Source organism: Falco biarmicus, chromosome 4, assembly GCF_023638135.1.
Source record: "Falco biarmicus isolate bFalBia1 chromosome 4, bFalBia1.pri, whole genome shotgun sequence".
NCBI lineage: Eukaryota > Metazoa > Chordata > Aves > Falconiformes > Falconidae > Falco > Falco biarmicus.
This window is the reverse complement of record NC_079291.1, coordinates 105,550,220-105,567,192: the sequence shown is the minus strand read 5'-3', so window position 1 is coordinate 105,567,192 and position 16,973 is coordinate 105,550,220. Positions and strand designations below refer to the sequence as shown.

The 16,973-nt window shown below is 61.6% G+C and overlaps 1 protein-coding gene across 1 annotated transcript; it reads right to left on the bottom strand.

The window, feature by feature from the left end:
* Nucleotides 1–76: 76 nt before the first annotated feature.
* On the bottom strand, nucleotides 77–15,529 carry LOC130148405 (guanine nucleotide-binding protein G(i) subunit alpha-2). Its single transcript, XM_056336906.1, has 9 exons — nucleotides 15,342–15,529; nucleotides 6,423–6,465; nucleotides 6,101–6,242; nucleotides 5,560–5,720; nucleotides 2,925–3,053; nucleotides 1,667–1,796; nucleotides 1,294–1,447; nucleotides 711–918; nucleotides 77–547 (listed from the first exon to the last, which is right to left on the bottom strand). The coding sequence occupies exons 1-8, from the start codon at nucleotides 15,457–15,459 to the stop codon at nucleotides 728–730; spliced, it is 1,068 nt and encodes a 355-aa protein (XP_056192881.1). The 5' UTR covers nucleotides 15,460–15,529; the 3' UTR covers nucleotides 77–547; nucleotides 711–727.
* Between the last annotated feature and the right edge of the window lie 1,444 nt (nucleotides 15,530–16,973).

The following is a 16,973-nucleotide window of genomic DNA, read 5'->3' as shown; positions in this document are numbered from 1 at the left end:
GGACACCGCCACCACGTAGCACTTGACGCTTTTAAATAGTTTGGTAAAAAGGTTTCTTTAAAAAGCAACCTTGCCCCAGCCGGTGTGGTGTGGTTTTTTGCATGGTTTTGAGTTTGTGGTGGGGTTTTTTTTTTTCTTCCTTTTTCTTTCTTTCTTCTCTGGTCTACTAAAAGGAATGTCATCAGTCGTGTTTTTTGGCTGGGTGGGCATCCCCGAGGGGACCCCCCGTGTCCCCCCACAGCCAGCAACACTTGCAATGTAAACAGTGAGAGCGCTAGGGCTCGGGAGCGAATGACAAGGGGGGCTGGAGCGGTTCAGGGGTTAAAAACCAAGATGAAAACCTTGTTTTCCCCAGGAAGGGTGACACCGGTGAGGAGAAGAAGGATGGCGGGGGGCAAGCATGGGTGGCAGGGGGGACATGGGCCCTGCCACTGCACTGGCACCCAAAAAGTCTCTTTATGGGGTGGGGGCGGAGGGATGAATCCAAAGAGAAGCAGGAGGTGGGGAGGGCGATGTGGTCCTTCTTTTGCCGGCAGGGCCGGGGGTCCTAGGAGAGAGCAGGTGGTGAGCAGGTGGGGTCTGGGGACAGGGGACACGGGCACCTACCACAAGCCTGTGCCACAGCAGGACCCCAGGCAGCGCCCGTCCCAGCCCCAGGGGATGCTCTGTGACACCCCATTTGGGAGGCCACCAGCAGGACCACCACCCACCTGGGCAGCGCCAGCCCTCAGAAGAGCCCGCAGTCCTTCAGGTTGTTTTTGATGATGACGTCAGTAACGGCATCAAAGACAAACTGCACGTTCTTGGTGTCGGTGGCACAGGTGAAGTGAGTGTAGATCTCCTTGGTGTCCTTCCGCTTGTTCAGGTCCTCAAACTTGCTCTGGATGTAGCCAGCTGCCTCATCATACTTGTTAGCCCCTGGGGAGGAGGAGACATGGGGGTGCCCCACAGTCGCCCAGGGACACTGGCACCCCCCCGCCAAAGGGGCTTGCACTCAGCTTGGCTCCCCACGCCACTGCAGCCACCGCCCCGATGCCAAACTGATGCTCCCCAGGCACAGCAAGCCTCAGCTAAACACCCCAGGGCTGCTGCCCCTTGTCACCCCTCATCTTCCCCCATCCCCTGGGGCACCCAAACACCACCATACCCCACTTGCTGCCCCAACACATGGCTGCCTGGGCACAGGAGAGCCACCATCTCCATCCTCAGCATCTCCTGCCACGCTGCCCAGGCAAGGTGCTGCCCACTCCTCCTGCCAGGGGCATGGGGGCCTACCACGGGTCCCAGCAGTACCTGTGTACTCGGGGAAGCAAATGGTGAGGGGGCTGTGCACGATCTTCTCCTCAAAGAGGTCTTTCTTGTTGAGGAAGAGGATGATGGATGTGTCCGTGAACCACTTGTTGTTGCAGATGCTGTCAAACAGCTTCATGCTCTCGTGCATCCGGTTCTGACAGGAGAGGTGGCAGCTGAGCCAGGCAGGGACCCCCAGGCAGCACCCACCCCACTGCTGCCCAGCTCCTGCCTGTCTAGGCAGGGGATGCTGACAGCCCTGCAAGGCTTGGGCCATGCTGGCCAGGGCACTGGTGGCCACCAGAGGAGGGTGTGCTCCCCCAGCCCCCCAGGGAGGGAATGGCTTATGGTGCCGTCTCCATCCCCCTTGACTCACCATCTCCTCGTCTTCAGCCAGCACCAGATCATAGGCACTCAGGGCCACGCAGAAAATTATGGCCGTCACCCCCTCGAAGCAGTGGATCCACTTCTTCCGCTCCGAGCGCTGGCCACCCACGTCGAACATCCTGCAGCAGTGGCAGGGCCATAGGCAGCAGCTCCTGGCCCCACCCCCCATCCAGCCTCAGTTTCCCCAGCTGCCTGGAGCAGGAGTGGCACCGGGCAGGCAGAGCATGATGCCTCTGCCCCAGGGATTCTGCTGGTGCCATGGATCTGCCCCGGCACCCACTGTGCATCCCAGTGACAGGGCAGGCTCAGGCTGCCCCTCCATGGGGTGTCAGTGCAATGCTCCCTGGAGCAGTAGATGCTCCTGGAGACCCGCTCTGGATCGGGCATTGCGGGGTTTTGATGGACACCTTGGCCCAGGGGGAGCCACGGTGCTTGGACAAGTGGCTGTGGGCTCAGTGGGATCACGGGCAGCACGAGGGCTCAGGGGATGATCCCAGTGCACCAACATGCCGCTCCTGCTGCCAGCAGCAGAGGATGCCCTGCCACCATGGAGAAGGGCTGGCAGCAGCGCCATGGCTGCTGTCAACCACCCAGCTGGCAGGGAGGCTGCCTCACTGCTGTGTCCCCACCAGAACATGCTGGATCCCCCTGGACCATCCCCTCTGCCACAATGACACCCCCCAAAGCACTGCCCTAGCAATGTGTGACGAAGCGCCTCCATCCCACCAGGGTGGCACAGGGGTCCCTGCCAGCGCCCCCCGCACTCGGAGAGGACCCCAGCAGATCCTTCTGCCAGCAGCTCCGTTGCCAAGTGACTAAATCCCCAGGGATGTGTGCAATGCCAGGTTTTTGCCTCTGAAATCATTGCCCTTATGATTTCCCGTGGGTTTGCAGTGAAAAGCAGCCCCGGGGTGCCAGCAGCAGCACTGGTGCCTGACCCCAAGACTCCCAGCTCCCGCCCTGCACCCTTCCCGCTGCGGAAGCAGCGTCACCACACCCGGAGGATGCCTTCCCCCTTCTCCTCCTCACCAGGGCTGGATCCGCCCCTGGGCTGAGCCCTGTGAGGCGTTTTTGAGGCTGCTCCAGCTATTTCGGTGGTTTCCGCTCTCTCTCAGGCAGCGGCTCCCGCCATGAGCAAACCCAAGAGGGCTCAGTGCATGCAGCGTTCAAGCAGAACCCAACCCAGCATTGGGAGAAAAAGGTTTTTTTTTCCTTGGAAAAGGCAAAAGGGGAAGGGTCGGACATACTTGAAGTGCAGGTCCTTGAAAGTGAAGTGGGTCTCTACGATGCCGGTGGTCTTCACCCTAGTGCGTAGCACGTCCTGCTGGGTGGGGATGTAGTCAGCACGGGCTATCCTCTCCAGGTCATTCAGATAGCTGGGGAAGGAGCAAAAGGCGCTGTGGAAGCTGAACCATGGGGTACAACTCACCCAAATCCCATGGGGCATCCCCACATCACCCCAGGGTCCCCTGCCCACATCCCGTCATCATCCATTCTGGCTGGGCACCTGCACCCCAGAGTCACCCCGCAGCCCTGCCAGCCACGGGCAGGGCAGGACAGCCAGCTGCTGGGGTGGCGAGGGGACACACAGGAACGAGGGCTTGGCGGGGGGCAGTGCGTCAGCACTGGGGGGCTGAACAGGGGATGCAGCCCAGGCTGGGGGGCTCCCCCCATTCCCCTGGCTGTGCGCAGGGGGGAAACGGCAAGAGGAAAGTATTCACTACTATGGCAACCGACTGCAGTGCCGGCGGAAACAATCGATGGCACCGTGCCATTTATAGTCAAAAAACACAAAGGGCCAGCGTCCTGGGAGGAAGCAGGAGGCAGGCAGCCGGAGAGATGGGGAGCAGCGTGGCCAGGAGGCTGCCGTCTGCGCCCAGCCCCCCGGGGTGGCACTGCCTTCCCTGCTGCCTGTCCCAGCCCTGCCAGATCCCAGCTGCCGGCGGCGGTGGCTCGGTCCCCAGCTGCAGCACCCACTGGGACCGGCCGAGGCTTGCTGGGGTTTTGATTTCTCCAGCTCACATTGCTTTAATTGGGTTACTATAAACAGGCTCCTTTAAGCAAATTAGGCTTGTGTTAATTAAGACATTTGCAGCCCTGTAATCTGGTGAAAGCCAGATTACAACTCGTAAGGCCACAGGGATCCCTGGCTCTGACAGCAGCACAGCCGCTCGCCAGCTCCCGGGAAACCCTCTGGCGTGGCAAAGCCGGAGGCGTAGGTTCCCCGGGACCCTGCCAGGGTACGATGGCGGGGAGGCCGGCATGACGCTGCCACTGAGGCTCAAAAACAGCCGGAAACACACACGGCCTCCGGCTGACAAAAAAACAGGAAACACGGCAGCAGGGCTGTGCGCAGCGCTCGGAGCTCGCACCCAGCCCTGGGGAGATGGCGAGCGCCCGCCCAGCCACCCCGAGCTCCTGGCACCCCAAGGGGCTGCGGAGGAGGAGGCGGGGGGCTGCTGCAGAGGGCTGGAGTGCGGGTGGGCTGCCTGCCAGGTGCATCACGGGGCTCCTCATCCCCAGGGTGCCCTGTGCCAGCAGCACCGAAGGCAGAGCACCACCCCCGCGGGGATGGATGGCATATCAACCACCACATCGGCATCTCCGTGGGGCTGGAAAAAGGCTGGAGCAGCAGCTCGAGGGGGCTCCTAATTAATGCTTATCCAACCCCCGCAATGTGCCAAATGCTCCATGAACGCACTTACAGTAATACTCAATTTGCAGACACTTTGCAGATACATTTGCTCGAACTGTGCATGCGAGCTGCCAGGCACCTGCTGGGTCTCCCGTGGCTCCAAACCAGCACCCACGGCACAGCGCGGCACCACCAGGGAAATGCCAGCACCAGCTGGGGAGCAATGGGGCTGAGCAGAACAGGGGCCAGGGGGGGCAGGCGGGTGCCAGGCAGGAGGAAACAAAAGCTGCAGGCACCGGAGGAAAGCACCAGCAGGAGCTTCTCCGGGGTTAGTGCTTGCCATGAGCTTTCCTGCAACCTTTTCCACCCCGTGGCCTCAGTGCAGAAAAGGGACCCACTCACGTCAAGCAGAAGGGGACAGCTGGGCTGGCACGGGGGGGCACCGAGCAGCCCCCAGGACGGCACCAAGTCCCAAGGATGCTCAATCCCTGGCACGGCCAGCCCTGGCGGGATTTTCCTGGCACATCACGAGCTCCCCTCAGCACTGCTTTATCATGAGGGCTCTGGGCAGAGAGGGCAGAAGAGTGCTGTGCGAGCTGAACAAGGCTTCGGCTGCACCACCCTCTCCAGCAATCATACTTTAGGCAGATTAACTTATTTATTAAATCTCTTCAGGGATAAACCCAACCAGATGCAGGCAATTTACCTAAACACTAGTTTGCTGATTAATACGTTAGTGTGATGCCAAGTCCTTCCATATAAACTCAGTTAAAAAGAAGCCTCTTGTGCATGCATCTTACTCATCCTGTTCAGATACAAGGGTCCCCAGTACTTTCTTTGGGGCTTTTTCTTGCCTTCGTGGCCCGTTAAGGGCTATGAGGGTGGGCAGGACCCCCAGCTGTGCTCAGGTGGACATGGACGGGAGCCATCTCAGGGAGGCCAGGGGAGAGCAGCCCCCAGGGCAGGGCAGTGTGGACAGAGCACTGGCTGGAGGGGGACACCCTGGTGCCCACCACCCAGGGGACACGGCACCCTGCCAGAGGAGGAAACAGCTTTTGAAACATCTGCCTTCCCAGTTCTGCTCCAGCTCAGCCCCAGTGCTGGGCGGGAAGTAGCAGTACCAGCCCCCAAGCCTGGCAATGGGGAACAGCAGCCCCCAGGGGTTTTTTTCTGTTGCTCAGTAAAAGCCATGTGTCCCGCAGGGCTCGGATCCAGCCAAGATGGGGGAGAAAGGCAGGGGTACTCACTAGGCAGCGGAGTCATTCAGCTGGTACTCTCGGGAGCGGTTAAAACAAGCCTGGACCCCGTTGTCAGCCCACAGCCTCCGGATCACATTGGCCAAGTCCTCTGGCATGATGCCCTGCTCCTCGGCGGTGCAGGAGAGCGCAAACAACTGTCGAGCGTCATCCTGCAGGGAAAAACCAGGGCTCAAGCATCTGCATGGAGTTATCGAAGCTCACTCTGCCTCAAAGGACCTCACCAGACCCCACCGCATCCCACCCAGACAGCAGGACAGGAGCTCCAGCGGTGGATGGGGACAAGACCCAAAGGAAGCAGCGGGACTCCTCACCCCTGCACCCGCCAGGGGCTGTGCCAGGGCAGCCACCCATGGATTATGCTTTGGGTCCTCCCATTCTCAGCGCCAGGGACAGGAGGTCACAGCCAGCCAGGGAGCAGCAGGGCTTGTGCAGGGCCACACTTAATTCTGGTCCAGCTTCGGGAGCATCTGCTTTTGCACCCAAGAACCCCCACCCCTGCCAGGCATGGCAGGAACAGGAGGGCACCCACCGCTCTGGAAGAGTCTCCGAAGTCAATCTGTAGGTTCCCCATTGCCTTGATGATGGCCATGATGGACTGGATGGTGTTGCTGTAGACCACAGCTTTGTACTGCCGGCACTCCTCCTCTGAGTAGCCATCCTCATGGATGATCCTGGGGCAGGGGAGAAACACAGGCAAGGTCAGCCCTTGGCGGGGCACCCTGGGGTGCTGCTCCCGACCCATGCTCTGTGGCAACACTGCTGGGGAGCTTTGCCCAGCCACCACCAGTTTCAGAGCCCATGGCCGAGATCTGCGTGACACCGGCCACAGCGATGGTGCAGGGACCACTCACTTCATCTGTTTGACGATGGTGCTCTTCCCAGACTCGCCGGCACCTGGGGAGAAACGAGAAGGGGGGGTGAGCAGTGAGGTGCTGCCCTAAGCTGGGGACCCCCACCCTACTGGGACCCCCGCAGCCCAGGAAGGGAGGGCAGTGGGTGCCTCAGCCATTGGAGAAGAGCTCCCAGTGCTGCCCAGAGCAGATGCTTGGGTGGGCACTGCGAATGTCAGGGCCAAGAAAGGGGGAGGAAAAGGGAAGCCCTGGGGGACCTTGCAATAGCTCCCAAAGGGAGAAATGACACCTTCTGTGGGCCAGGAAAACAGCACCAACACACTAACATTTGCCCCACAGTCCTGGCATGCTGCAGCCAAGGTGACCGGCAGTCCCGGCTTCAGCTGAGCTTGGGGACCCCCTGCGATGGGGGGCTAAGCCCTACCCATCACTTCCCACCCCAGCTCCAGGCCCTGGTATGCCAGGGAACAGTGGGAGTGCCAGCCTCACCGTGTGTCCGTGGCTGGAGCCAGCAGCAGCCAGGACGGGGAGATGCTCGTGCCTCCAGGTACAGGCTGGGGGCCAGGCACCCAAAGCTGAGCACCCCAGGGAACTCGGGAAGAAGCTGCTGCCTCTGCCAGCCGGCTCGAGCGGCTCCCATCGGGATCAGCCACCCCCGGGTTGCTTCGTACACAGCGCGCACTCCAGCCTGCGGGTCCCTGCCCCAGCCCCGCTGCAGAGGCGGCTGCCAGCAGGGAAAGCCAACAGCTTTTTGGGTGGGTTTATTTTTCAGCATCCAAACGTGGGGTGCCAGGGGTTCAGAGGGGACAGCCAGGGCACCTAAGGCTCCCCCTCTTGCCACCCTCTCCCCCTTGGGGACATCATCCCTGCACAGGCGACACGCAGCTCCTGGCCCAGCCCTGCCTCCCTGGCCTGGGAGCGGGGAAGGAGCAAAGTCACCCCGGCTGCAAGAAAGGGGAAGCGCAAAGGGGAAGCTGAAAGGGATGGCGTATGTCCCTTGTCCCCCTAGGCAGGGAGTGCCACTGAGATGGATGAACGCCTGTCTCACCTCACCCCAGGACCTGCAGCAGGATGAGCCCCCTTTGGCCGGGGACCAGTGTGGCCCCAGCCTCTGGGTGCAAATCCCAGGGGATCCCCCCAAACCAAGTCTACACCTGCATCCTTTCCCAGCCTTCTTGGCGGGTCCCCCCACTGCTGCCCTCAGCCATGGAGCCGCCCTTACAGGGGGCCCCAAGCAGGCAGTGGCAGGGCTGTGCTGGCATGGCCACAGAGGGGGAAGAGAGATTACAGAGGAGCTTACAAAAAAAAAACAACACACCAACCAAAACCCCCAAAAAAGTAAATGGAGATTATGCTAAAATTAACTGGGAAAAACAGAGCCTGTCGTGCCAGCTGAGACATGGCAGCAGTGAGCAAATGCCTTCTGCCCGTGCCACCTAGGTGATGGGCATGTCCCCCGCAGGCACTATCACGGGCACGGCTCAGGGCATGGGCCCCCCTGACATTGGGGCCATGCAGACCCTATATTTATGGCCATGACTGCCCCACTGCACAGCTTCCATGCTCTATGTGCTGAGGGAGCAGCTTTGCCCAGCCCAGAGGTGAGCGCGGGGCACGGCAGGGGCTCTCCGGCTTCTGCCGGCGCCCTTGGGATGCTGACGCGGCACCCGGCGCAGCCCAGCCGGTGTTCGTGGTCAGTGCTGGCAACTCCTGCCCAGAGCTGGGAGCAGGGTGGGGGAAGGACTAAGCATATCCCTTCATTTTTTCCATGAAATACCTCTGGTTTCTGACAACGCCACCCCCTACGGCTGGGCTAGGCGGCCAAGGGCTGGCTGCATTCACTGTGCCCTTCCCCAGCGGGTGCCTGGACAGGGAAACTGAGGCACAGGGCAAGGCAGGACCCTGCTTATAAGCAACTCCAGGCTGAGGTGCTGGACAGCCATCCCCCAGCCTCCTGCTCTGCCTGACATTTGCTCCTTGCCCTGGAGCAAAAAACCCTGCTGGGACCTCCTGCCTGCTCCCAGCAGGGTGACAGTCACCGGCAGGGTGACAGTGGCTGGCAGCCACCACGGCCAGCCATTATCCTTGCAAACTTTCCCCGTGGCTCCCATTTTCCCCACAGCCTGCGGAAGGCAGCTGTGCCATCGCCCCTGTTTCAAGCCAGCATCCCCACATGCCGCCAGGAGCTCGCCTGGCACTGGAGCCCGTGTGCTTGCGGTGAGCAGACATTCAGGCCTGAATCAGTAACACCCACCAGCTGTCCCACCAGTGCCCCTTAAGCAGCCGGGGCAGCAGCAATTAGCATTGGCCCCCTGTTCCCACGTCCCTCTCACCTAATGGCCTTTGCCCACCGAAGGGGCCAGGTAACGGCCGGGGAAGCTGCGCGCCTTCCCTCGCCGTGCCACCCCCAGCATCTGCTGAGGGCTGGCAGGTGTCCTGGCACCAGCGACTCCCACCCAGCCGAGCATGGGGGGACCCTTCTTGCCCCCCCCAGGTGAGCACGGCAGAGCGGAAGGGTTTCCAATCCCCGGAAAACCCTGGCTGCCGTCCATTCAACCCCAAAACAATCTCCAGGCAGGGTGCCAGCTGCCACCTTCCACCCTCCTGCCCAAATCAGGCAACACCAGGGGGGCTTTGTGTCCTTCAGACCCCCTGCCCCAGCCAGGCATCGGCAGGGGACATGGAGAGAAGCCCCCCACCATGAGCTGACCCTAGGGATGGGCTTCCTCCAGACCTGCCTGCTCCCTGCCCACCCTTCCTGCCTGCCAGGACCAGGCAGTGCTCATTCCCAGTGCGGCGCCTGTCAAAAATAGGAGGAAAGCTTTCTCTTGGGCCGATTTCCTCCTTTTTTTTTTTTTTTTAATAATCTTCAAAAATTTAAAATAAGCAAGCAGCTGCCTGGCTCCAAAACACCCCATTAATCCACCAGCAAAAAATTATTTAGCCAACATATATTTTGCAGCCTATGATTTTAGATGCCTTCTGGCCAGCATATGTGTAATGCAGTATATGCAATGTATTTCTGTCCAGCATATATTTAATCCCATATATTTAAGGAGCTGGTCACAGATTTTGGGGTCCGCCTTACCCCACACTGCCAAGAGGGGATTTTCCATCTTGCCATACGGCAGCATCCTGGTTTATGCATTCAAATATTCAGGCGTGGATGGAAGCGATGCACAGCTGGAAAATTTTCATTATTACAGGGGAGAAGCTGGAATTCAATCCACCAGTGGGTCTGGAGCCATCCCCGTCCTCAGCACCCGGAGTTCCATCCCCAGCTGCTGTGCCGGCAAGTTTTCCCGGCCCCAGCAAACAGCAGCTATTATTTGAGCATGGATTTACCGATGGTTTTGACTTCTGGACAAACACACTGGATCCCCTTCCCTGCAGGACAGAGGGATGGCTGGACAGAGGGACGGCTGCAGAGCCCACCCCCCTTGGCACCTTCGTGAGCACCATCAAACAGGACTGTCAAAGGTGTGTGTTAAAAAGCAGCGTTAACCTAAAGACTCAAATAATAATAATAAAAAAGATTCCCCTCGGCATTTTCCTTCCTACCCAAAATAGATGGAAAATTGCTGTAAAAATAATCGCATTTTTTTTAAAACCCCACAGAGACACAGGGCGTTTTTCCCAAGGGCTGTCCCGTTCCGGCACAGGGCTGGCTGCTTCCCAGGAGGAACCCATGCAGCGGCAGCTGGTGGGATGCCATGTCCCCAGGCGGGACCACAAAAAGTTGGGGGACACCAGTGAGGTGCGGACCCCCCTGTCCAAGGCATCTGATGGAGATGCAACAACCCCCCGACCCCCCCAAAAAAAAAGAAAAAAAAGAAAATAGAAACAAATCAGCAGTGGGAAGGATGTTTGGAGTGCCCAGGGGAGGAGGAGGTGGGCTGGGGATGGTTTCCCGGGGGGAGTACAGCAAACGCACCCCCAGTGCCGACAATGACCACCGCTGTTCACAAACTGGACAAAACTACCCTTGTGCCAGGCTTTTTCCAGGAATTCCTGAAACTTTGCTGCTCTGTTCCTGCCCCTGCTGTGGCTGTAGCGGTCCCTCTCCCCCTCCGCTGGCACTAACTGCCTCCGTGCCCTCGCCCCCTCCCAGAGTGGCTGGGGAAGAGCCCCCCGCACGGCTCAGCGGCGAGCAGACACTTTTGGGGTCACTAGCATCAATCTGGGGGCTCACCCCTAGAAAAGGGGCTTCCTGAAGACTGTCACCCACCGTACCCCCCCAGTCACTCTAGGCACGGGGACACCACGATGCTCCCCACGCCAAACACCCGGAGCGGCTCCAGCGCAGCCCAAGCCAGAGAGCTGCCCCCGGCAGGGCCGTGTCCCCACACCTGGGTGCCATTGTCACCCTCCATCTCGCCCTGATGGGGTGGGGACTCACCCGCTGGCACAGCCAGGATGCTGCCATCACCTTGCTCCCCCCACCTAGGTTTTCTGCCAGTGGGGATGGAGAATTACTCAGCTCCCCCAGCTCTGGTGATTCAGCCGGTCTCCGGCCCGGAAACCCGCGCTCCGGCCCGGAGCAGGAAACCCAGAGGCTGTGGAGCAGCCAGGCCAGCCCTGGCTACAACAATGGCACTTGGGCACACCACAGCCCTGGCCCTGCTGGCACCACAGCCCTGGGCGGGCTCAGCCCACGGCAGACCTTCTTCTGTAAAGCCATATATATTTTTTCTTCTTAATACATATAAAAATAAATTTATATATTGCTCCATACAAAAAAGCAATACATACATACAAAAAAGCGATGCCTATACATATAAATATATAAAATACATTTCTAATGCATATATGTCAAAATATATACATACTAGCCTGCCCCCTCTCCTGGGCAAAGCCTAAGTGCTGATCTTAGAGCAGGGGACTGCTGCCTGCACCTGGGACGTCACCAGTGGGGACATCAGGGTGACCAATCCCAGCACCCAGGTGCCAGGCTCCTTCCTCCCATCCCAATCCCAACCCATCCCACACCCGGCCGCCAGTTGCAAGGGGTTGGACGTGGGGTCCTCCTGGATCTAACAGCACCAAGCTCTTCCCCGCTCCCCCCACACCATGGCACCTCCTGGTCCATGGCCAGAAACACAACCAGTGTCCCCACCGGAGGGAAAAGCCGGTCCCTTCCCATCACCCTGGGCTGGGGCAGGAGGGAAGACAAAAACAAAACCCCAAGACAGGACAAAGCGCAGCAAAACCGGTGGGTGGCTCACACGCAAGCCCTGGGCAGTGCCGGGGCTCCGAAAGTCGCAGCTGGTCCCTCCCTTCCTCTATTTTTATGCACACACACACCCCCCCAAAATAATAAAAAAAAAAAGCTGCCAAGCCCTGCCCCTGCCGTCCTCACCCCAGCTACCGGCTCGCCCAGGCAGGATCTTGTACAGGCAGCTGCCTGCACGATTTACCCTGGTGCAACCCAGCCCGGGTGGGGTGTGAGGGGAGCATCCTCGCCCCAGGGTTTGCACCTCCAGCATAGAAAACCACTGAGGATCAACACAATTACCCCACCAGCGCCTTCCCCTGCCCCAGGCACCTTCACAGCCTCTAACCTCTCCCCGAGTAGCCAAGAAAGCCTTTTGCTTTCTAATCTTCCAAAGGAAGATAAGGAACCAGGGAATGAGGTGACTGCTTGCCTGCCTCTGATCCTGCACCCCCCGGAGCACCCTGGCTCCCATGGGCAGGGAGGCGGGCTGAGCAGAACCCAACTTCCACTGCTGCCCAGCAGAAACAGTCGGTGACTTCAGAGGTTTGAGCCCTGGTGATGCCAAAGAGCCGGCAGCAGGAGCTGCTGGCTGCACTGCTGCAAGGGGCAGATGCACCAGGTGCTTTCAGGTGCCAACAGCGGCTTCTGGCCTCTCCCAGCACCAAAACCTTGGGAGATTGTTGGTTTCCAGTGGCAGAGAGTGAGGGGATTGCTTCGTTTGGGGGGCAGGGATTGCTTCATTTGGGTCTTCTCCCCATCAGAGACTGGAGCTTCAAATTACCCAGCACGCAACCTATTTGCCAGAGCCAGCAAACAGCAGAGGAAAACCTCCAGGCAGAGACAGGTGCCGCAGGCAGAGTGGTGCTGCGCCCACACCTGCAGTGCCACGTGGCATCGGGGGGGGTCCTGCATGCCCCCACCACGCCAACAGTGCACGTCCATCCCCCTCCAGCTCGCCTGCCCCGGCAGAGGGAAGGCAGAAGTGGGCTCGTGGCCACACACAGGGCACAGCACCGAGCCAAGGTGGCTTCACCAGTCAGCCCCAAGCCCTCTGCGGTGCTGGTGGTCGCCACGCTGCTACACTCCCACTGCCACATGCCGATACTGGTGCTCTCTGCTCACGCCACGTCCTGCCCGGCTGCACCAGCAGCTCCAAGCTGCAGCTGTGGGACGGCACGAGTCACCAGCAAAAGCAGCACAGTGCTCGGAAGAGGCATCTCTTTGTGCCGCAGACTGATTCGGCACAAAGGGTGAAGCTATTTTTCTCCTCATTTTTATTCCTCCCTAATTTTTCCTCCCTATTTCTGGAGGATGCTGGAGGGCTGCAGCCCCCAGGGAGGACCGCGAAGCTCTGCCTTGCTACGCGCGCCCAAGAGCCATGGTGCTCACCAAAAAGCACCTGCCTGGGCTCATGTGAGGCCACAGTTCTCCTCAAAGCTTCCTCCAACCATGGGGGAAAAAACAAGCCATAGGAAGGGCAGGCAGCAGGGACATGGGAGCATCCTCCCAGCACCACATCCCCACCTCGATGGGTTCTCATGGATGCTGCAAGCAGCAGCCCCTGGGGGGCCAACACCATTCCCACCTCCCCAGCTGCTCCCTGCCAGCTCAGGAGGATTTTCTGGCCACAGCTTGGCTTGGAAATGGACAGTAGTGACCCAAGGCTCTGGTGCTATTTACACCTGAACAGCTGTTAGGGGAAAAAATAAACATTTTTAAAAAAATATTAAAAACCGAACCATTTTGCTCTATTTTTGGCTTTAGAAACCAGCCGAGATCAGAAATGCCACTCGTAAACACCAGCCCCGTCAGAAGGGAGTGCGGCCATCCTCCTCCTCCTCCTCCTTCTGCTTCGGCACAGAGCACGCCATGGGAAAGGGAGGCCGGCCAGCCCACACCGTGGTCCTCACTGCCCAGCGAGCCCCTGGCCGCCCCTCAGTGCAGCTCAGCGCCAGCTGGCCAGGCTCCCCCAACCCCTGCACCAGCACTGGGGTGATGCTGCCCACCCCAGCCAGTCCCCAGAGCCTGCAGAAAGGAGATGCCAACCTCCCCCAGCCGGCTGCACCCCCTGGCACCGTTATGTCACCCCGGGCAGCAGTCCGAGAGGAATGAAGCCAGCAGCAAGGCCCCGCGCAGGAGCAGCTCGCGATGAAGGGGGACCACGTGTTTCCCCAACAGCCTGCAAACCCCGTGGGGTTTCACTCCACCGGCGCCCTCCCCTCCCCGGAAACAAGCAGGTCAGTGAGGTTGCACAACCAGCCAACCCCTCCCCAACATCACAGACCCCCACCCAGCCCCCCCGAGGATGGGTCTTGCCACTAAGCAGTATTCACGTCAAGGCATAAATACAACAAAAAATCAACCCGAAAAAGCCCAAGCGCTTGGTTGACCGGGCATTTCAAGGCGTTAATTACGTATTTCTCAAGGCAGGCAGGGGTTGAGCAAATAAAGGGCTGCCGGATTTCGGCGTGACTTCCTGCTGCCGGCAGCTTCCTCCGCCGACAAGCCCAAAGACATTTTCTGCCGGTGCAGCAGGCAGGGATTTCTCCTCCTGCCCCGAGCTCTGCTGCCCCACGGCGCCGTGGGAGCCCCCCGCACTCCCGCTTCACACCTGGAGCGAGGCTCTCCCTGGGAATTTCAGGAAGGGAATAAAAAGCTCAACTCTGAGTTATTAAAAAATATGAATAAATAAGAATAACTAAGCAGCTGCCTGGCCCACAGGCACAGGGCAGGTCTGTGAACGCCCACGGGAGCATCGCCGGGGTGCTTTGAAGAGTGTGAGCGGCCCGTTATCAGTGGAAAATCGGGTACCCGTGGGGCAGAGCCTGGGGGTACAGCCTGCTGCCCCAGCCCCCTGGCCTCCCACTGCCCGGGAAGGCCAGAGCGGTGTGGAGGGGCTGGGGCTTGCCCTGGCACCCAGGCAGAGGGGGGCACAGGGCGGCAGGTGCCCCTCAGCCCCATCACCTCTGCCCCAGCTGGCCCAGGGCCAGGGTGAGGGAAGCCCATGGAGGAGCCCACCACCATGGCTGGGCAGCTGGGGGTCCCAGGCAGGCAGGATGCCCCATCCCAGGCTTGCAAGGCCTTTGCCAGGGATGCTCCCACCTGCATCCCAAAGGGATGTGCCAGGGCTGGGTGTCAATGGGGTGGGAGGCACAAGGTGGGGTGGAGTGGGGCCGTGACCCCACTTCTGGGGGCCACCCCACAGCACAGGGTGGAGCTGGCACCCCATTCCTGAGGGGCACCCAAGGCTTGCTAGGGGACCAGCAACCCGCTCTGAGGGGGGGATCCCTGTGATAGGGTCAGCATCCCATTCCGGTGGTCGGGGATCCCCGGGATGGGGCCAGCACAGCATCCCACTCCGGTGGGGAAGGGGGATCCCCGGGATGGGGCCAGCACCCCACTCCGGTGGGGGAGGGGGATCCCCGGGATGGGGCCAGCACCCCACTCCGGTGGGGGAAGATCCCCGGGATGGGGCCAGCACCCCACTGAGGGGGGTGGGTGGTGCCGAGGCCTGGGCTGGGAGCAGCATCCTACTGCCGGGGATCCCCGGGGCGGGGCCGGCACCCCGCGGGCTGGTGCCCAGGGTGGCTCCGGGCAGCACGGGGCGGGGGCGGCGGCGGGGCTGCCCGGTTCCGGCAGGGCCGGGCGGGGGAGCCCCAGAGGGGGGATGGGGGGTGCCCGGGGGGCGGTCCCGGGGGGCTCACCGAGCAGCAGCAGCTTCACCTCCCTCGCCGCCTTCTCGCCGTCCTCCCGCAGGTTCTTGTCGATCATGCGGGAGCGCTCGGCGGCCGCCTTGTCCTCGGCGCTCACGGTGCAGCCCATGGCGGCGGCGGCGGCGGCTGCCTGCGCGCGCCCGCGGCTCTGCCCTGCCCGGCCCGGCCCGGCTCGCCCCGCCCACTGCGCGCCGCCGGGAGGACGGGGTCGCCGGGAGGGCGGGGCCGGGCGGAGAGGCGGGGCCGGGCGGAGGGGCGGGGCCGGGCGGAGGGGAGGGGTGGCTGCGGGCGGAGGGGCGGGGCGGCCGCTGGCGGAGGGGCGGGGCCTCATCCCCTCCCGGCGGGTGGTGAGGCACGGTGCGCCCCCGGCCGGGCGGGCAGTGGGACGCGCCGCGCCCCGGGGCGGGCAGGAGGGGGTGGGTGGAGCCTGGGTGCTGCGTTTCGGGTCTGGGGTCCTGTGGGGGCAGAGAGGTGGGTGCAGCCAGGGGTCAGCGCTGTGAGGGGATGCTGTGCCTCAAAGGCCACCTTCTGTGGCGACACGGTGTCACAGGGTTGTGGCTCAGCCCTCGGGGACCCGCATGCGACATTGCCGGAGGAGGGAGCACCTTGGCAGGTGTCAGGGTGCCCGCGGCAAGGGATGGGGCTGGGAGGGACTGCCCAAGGTGGCACCGGGCAGGGTGGGGCACCCAGTAGCTCTCTCCCAGGGCAGGGGACACCCCCAGACCTTGTGTGTCCCCCCTCCCTGGCTCCCAGGGAATTGGACACCCCACGCAGCCCGAGGAGGGTGCACGGCTGTGCCAGCTGCCCCGTGGGGCTGGCCTGTGCCGAGGAAGCCCCTGGGCCCCCCAGCCCCTCCTCACCCCCAGGCTGGCACCCCCCAAGCAAGGTGGGGGGCAGCAAGGGATGCCCTTATTTCGAAACCACCACGTCAGGGGGAAGGGGTGCAGCATCCTCAAACGCAGCCCAGCGTGGGGTCCATGAGTGGCCCTGGTGTGGAGGGGGCAGGGTTGTTCCCGTGGGAGCGGGATGCAGTGCTAATAAGGCTTTGCTAACAAGCTGGCGCCGTGCCCAGGCCTGGGGCCGGCTGGAGTGAAGCCCCGTGCCCGCGGGCAGGGGGGAAGATGGGCCCACGCCTGGGGAGGGGCCGGAGGGGTCTCACCTCCACTCCACACCGTGCTGTGGGAGAGGGCTGGGGGGCTTGGGGTCTGCCTCCGGAGGGTGCTGGGAGACACTGGGGGCACCTGCTGCCCTGGCACTAGGCGTGGGATGCCCCTAGCCCTGCTTCCGCAGCAGTCCCGCTCTCCTGGCGGTCCTGCTTCCACGAGGGTCCTGCTCACCGGGAGTCCCACTCCCCAGGGTCTGGCTGCCCGAGGTCCCATTCCCCGGGGTCCCGCTTCCCGAGGTCCGGATCCCCGGAGCCCCATTGCCCAAGGTCCCGCTTCCCGGGATCCCGATGCCCTGGTCAGTTTCCCGCGGGCGGCACCGTGCGTGGGAGCGCAGCGCCCCCTGGCGGCCGCAAAGCGCTGCCCCCCGCGTGTGCGTGTCCCCGTGTCCCCGCGCCTGTGTCCCGGCTGTCCCCTGTCTGTCTGTGTGTGTGTGTGTGTCCATCTGTCCCCGTGGGTG

Excerpts from the sequence above, each read along its gene's own strand:
- LOC130148405 (XM_056336906.1), bottom strand. The coding sequence starts at position 15,459 with ATGGGCTGCACCGTGAGCGCCGAGGACAAGGCGGCCGCCGAGCGCTCC. Across the intron at positions 6,243-6,422 it reads ACCATCGTCAAACAGATGAA|GATCATCCATGAGGATGGCT; the intron begins GTGAGTGGTCCC and ends CCCCTGCCCCAG. Across the intron at positions 3,054-5,559 it reads CTGAATGACTCCGCTGCCTA|CTATCTGAATGACCTGGAGA; the intron begins GTGAGTACCCCT and ends CTCCTTCCCCAG.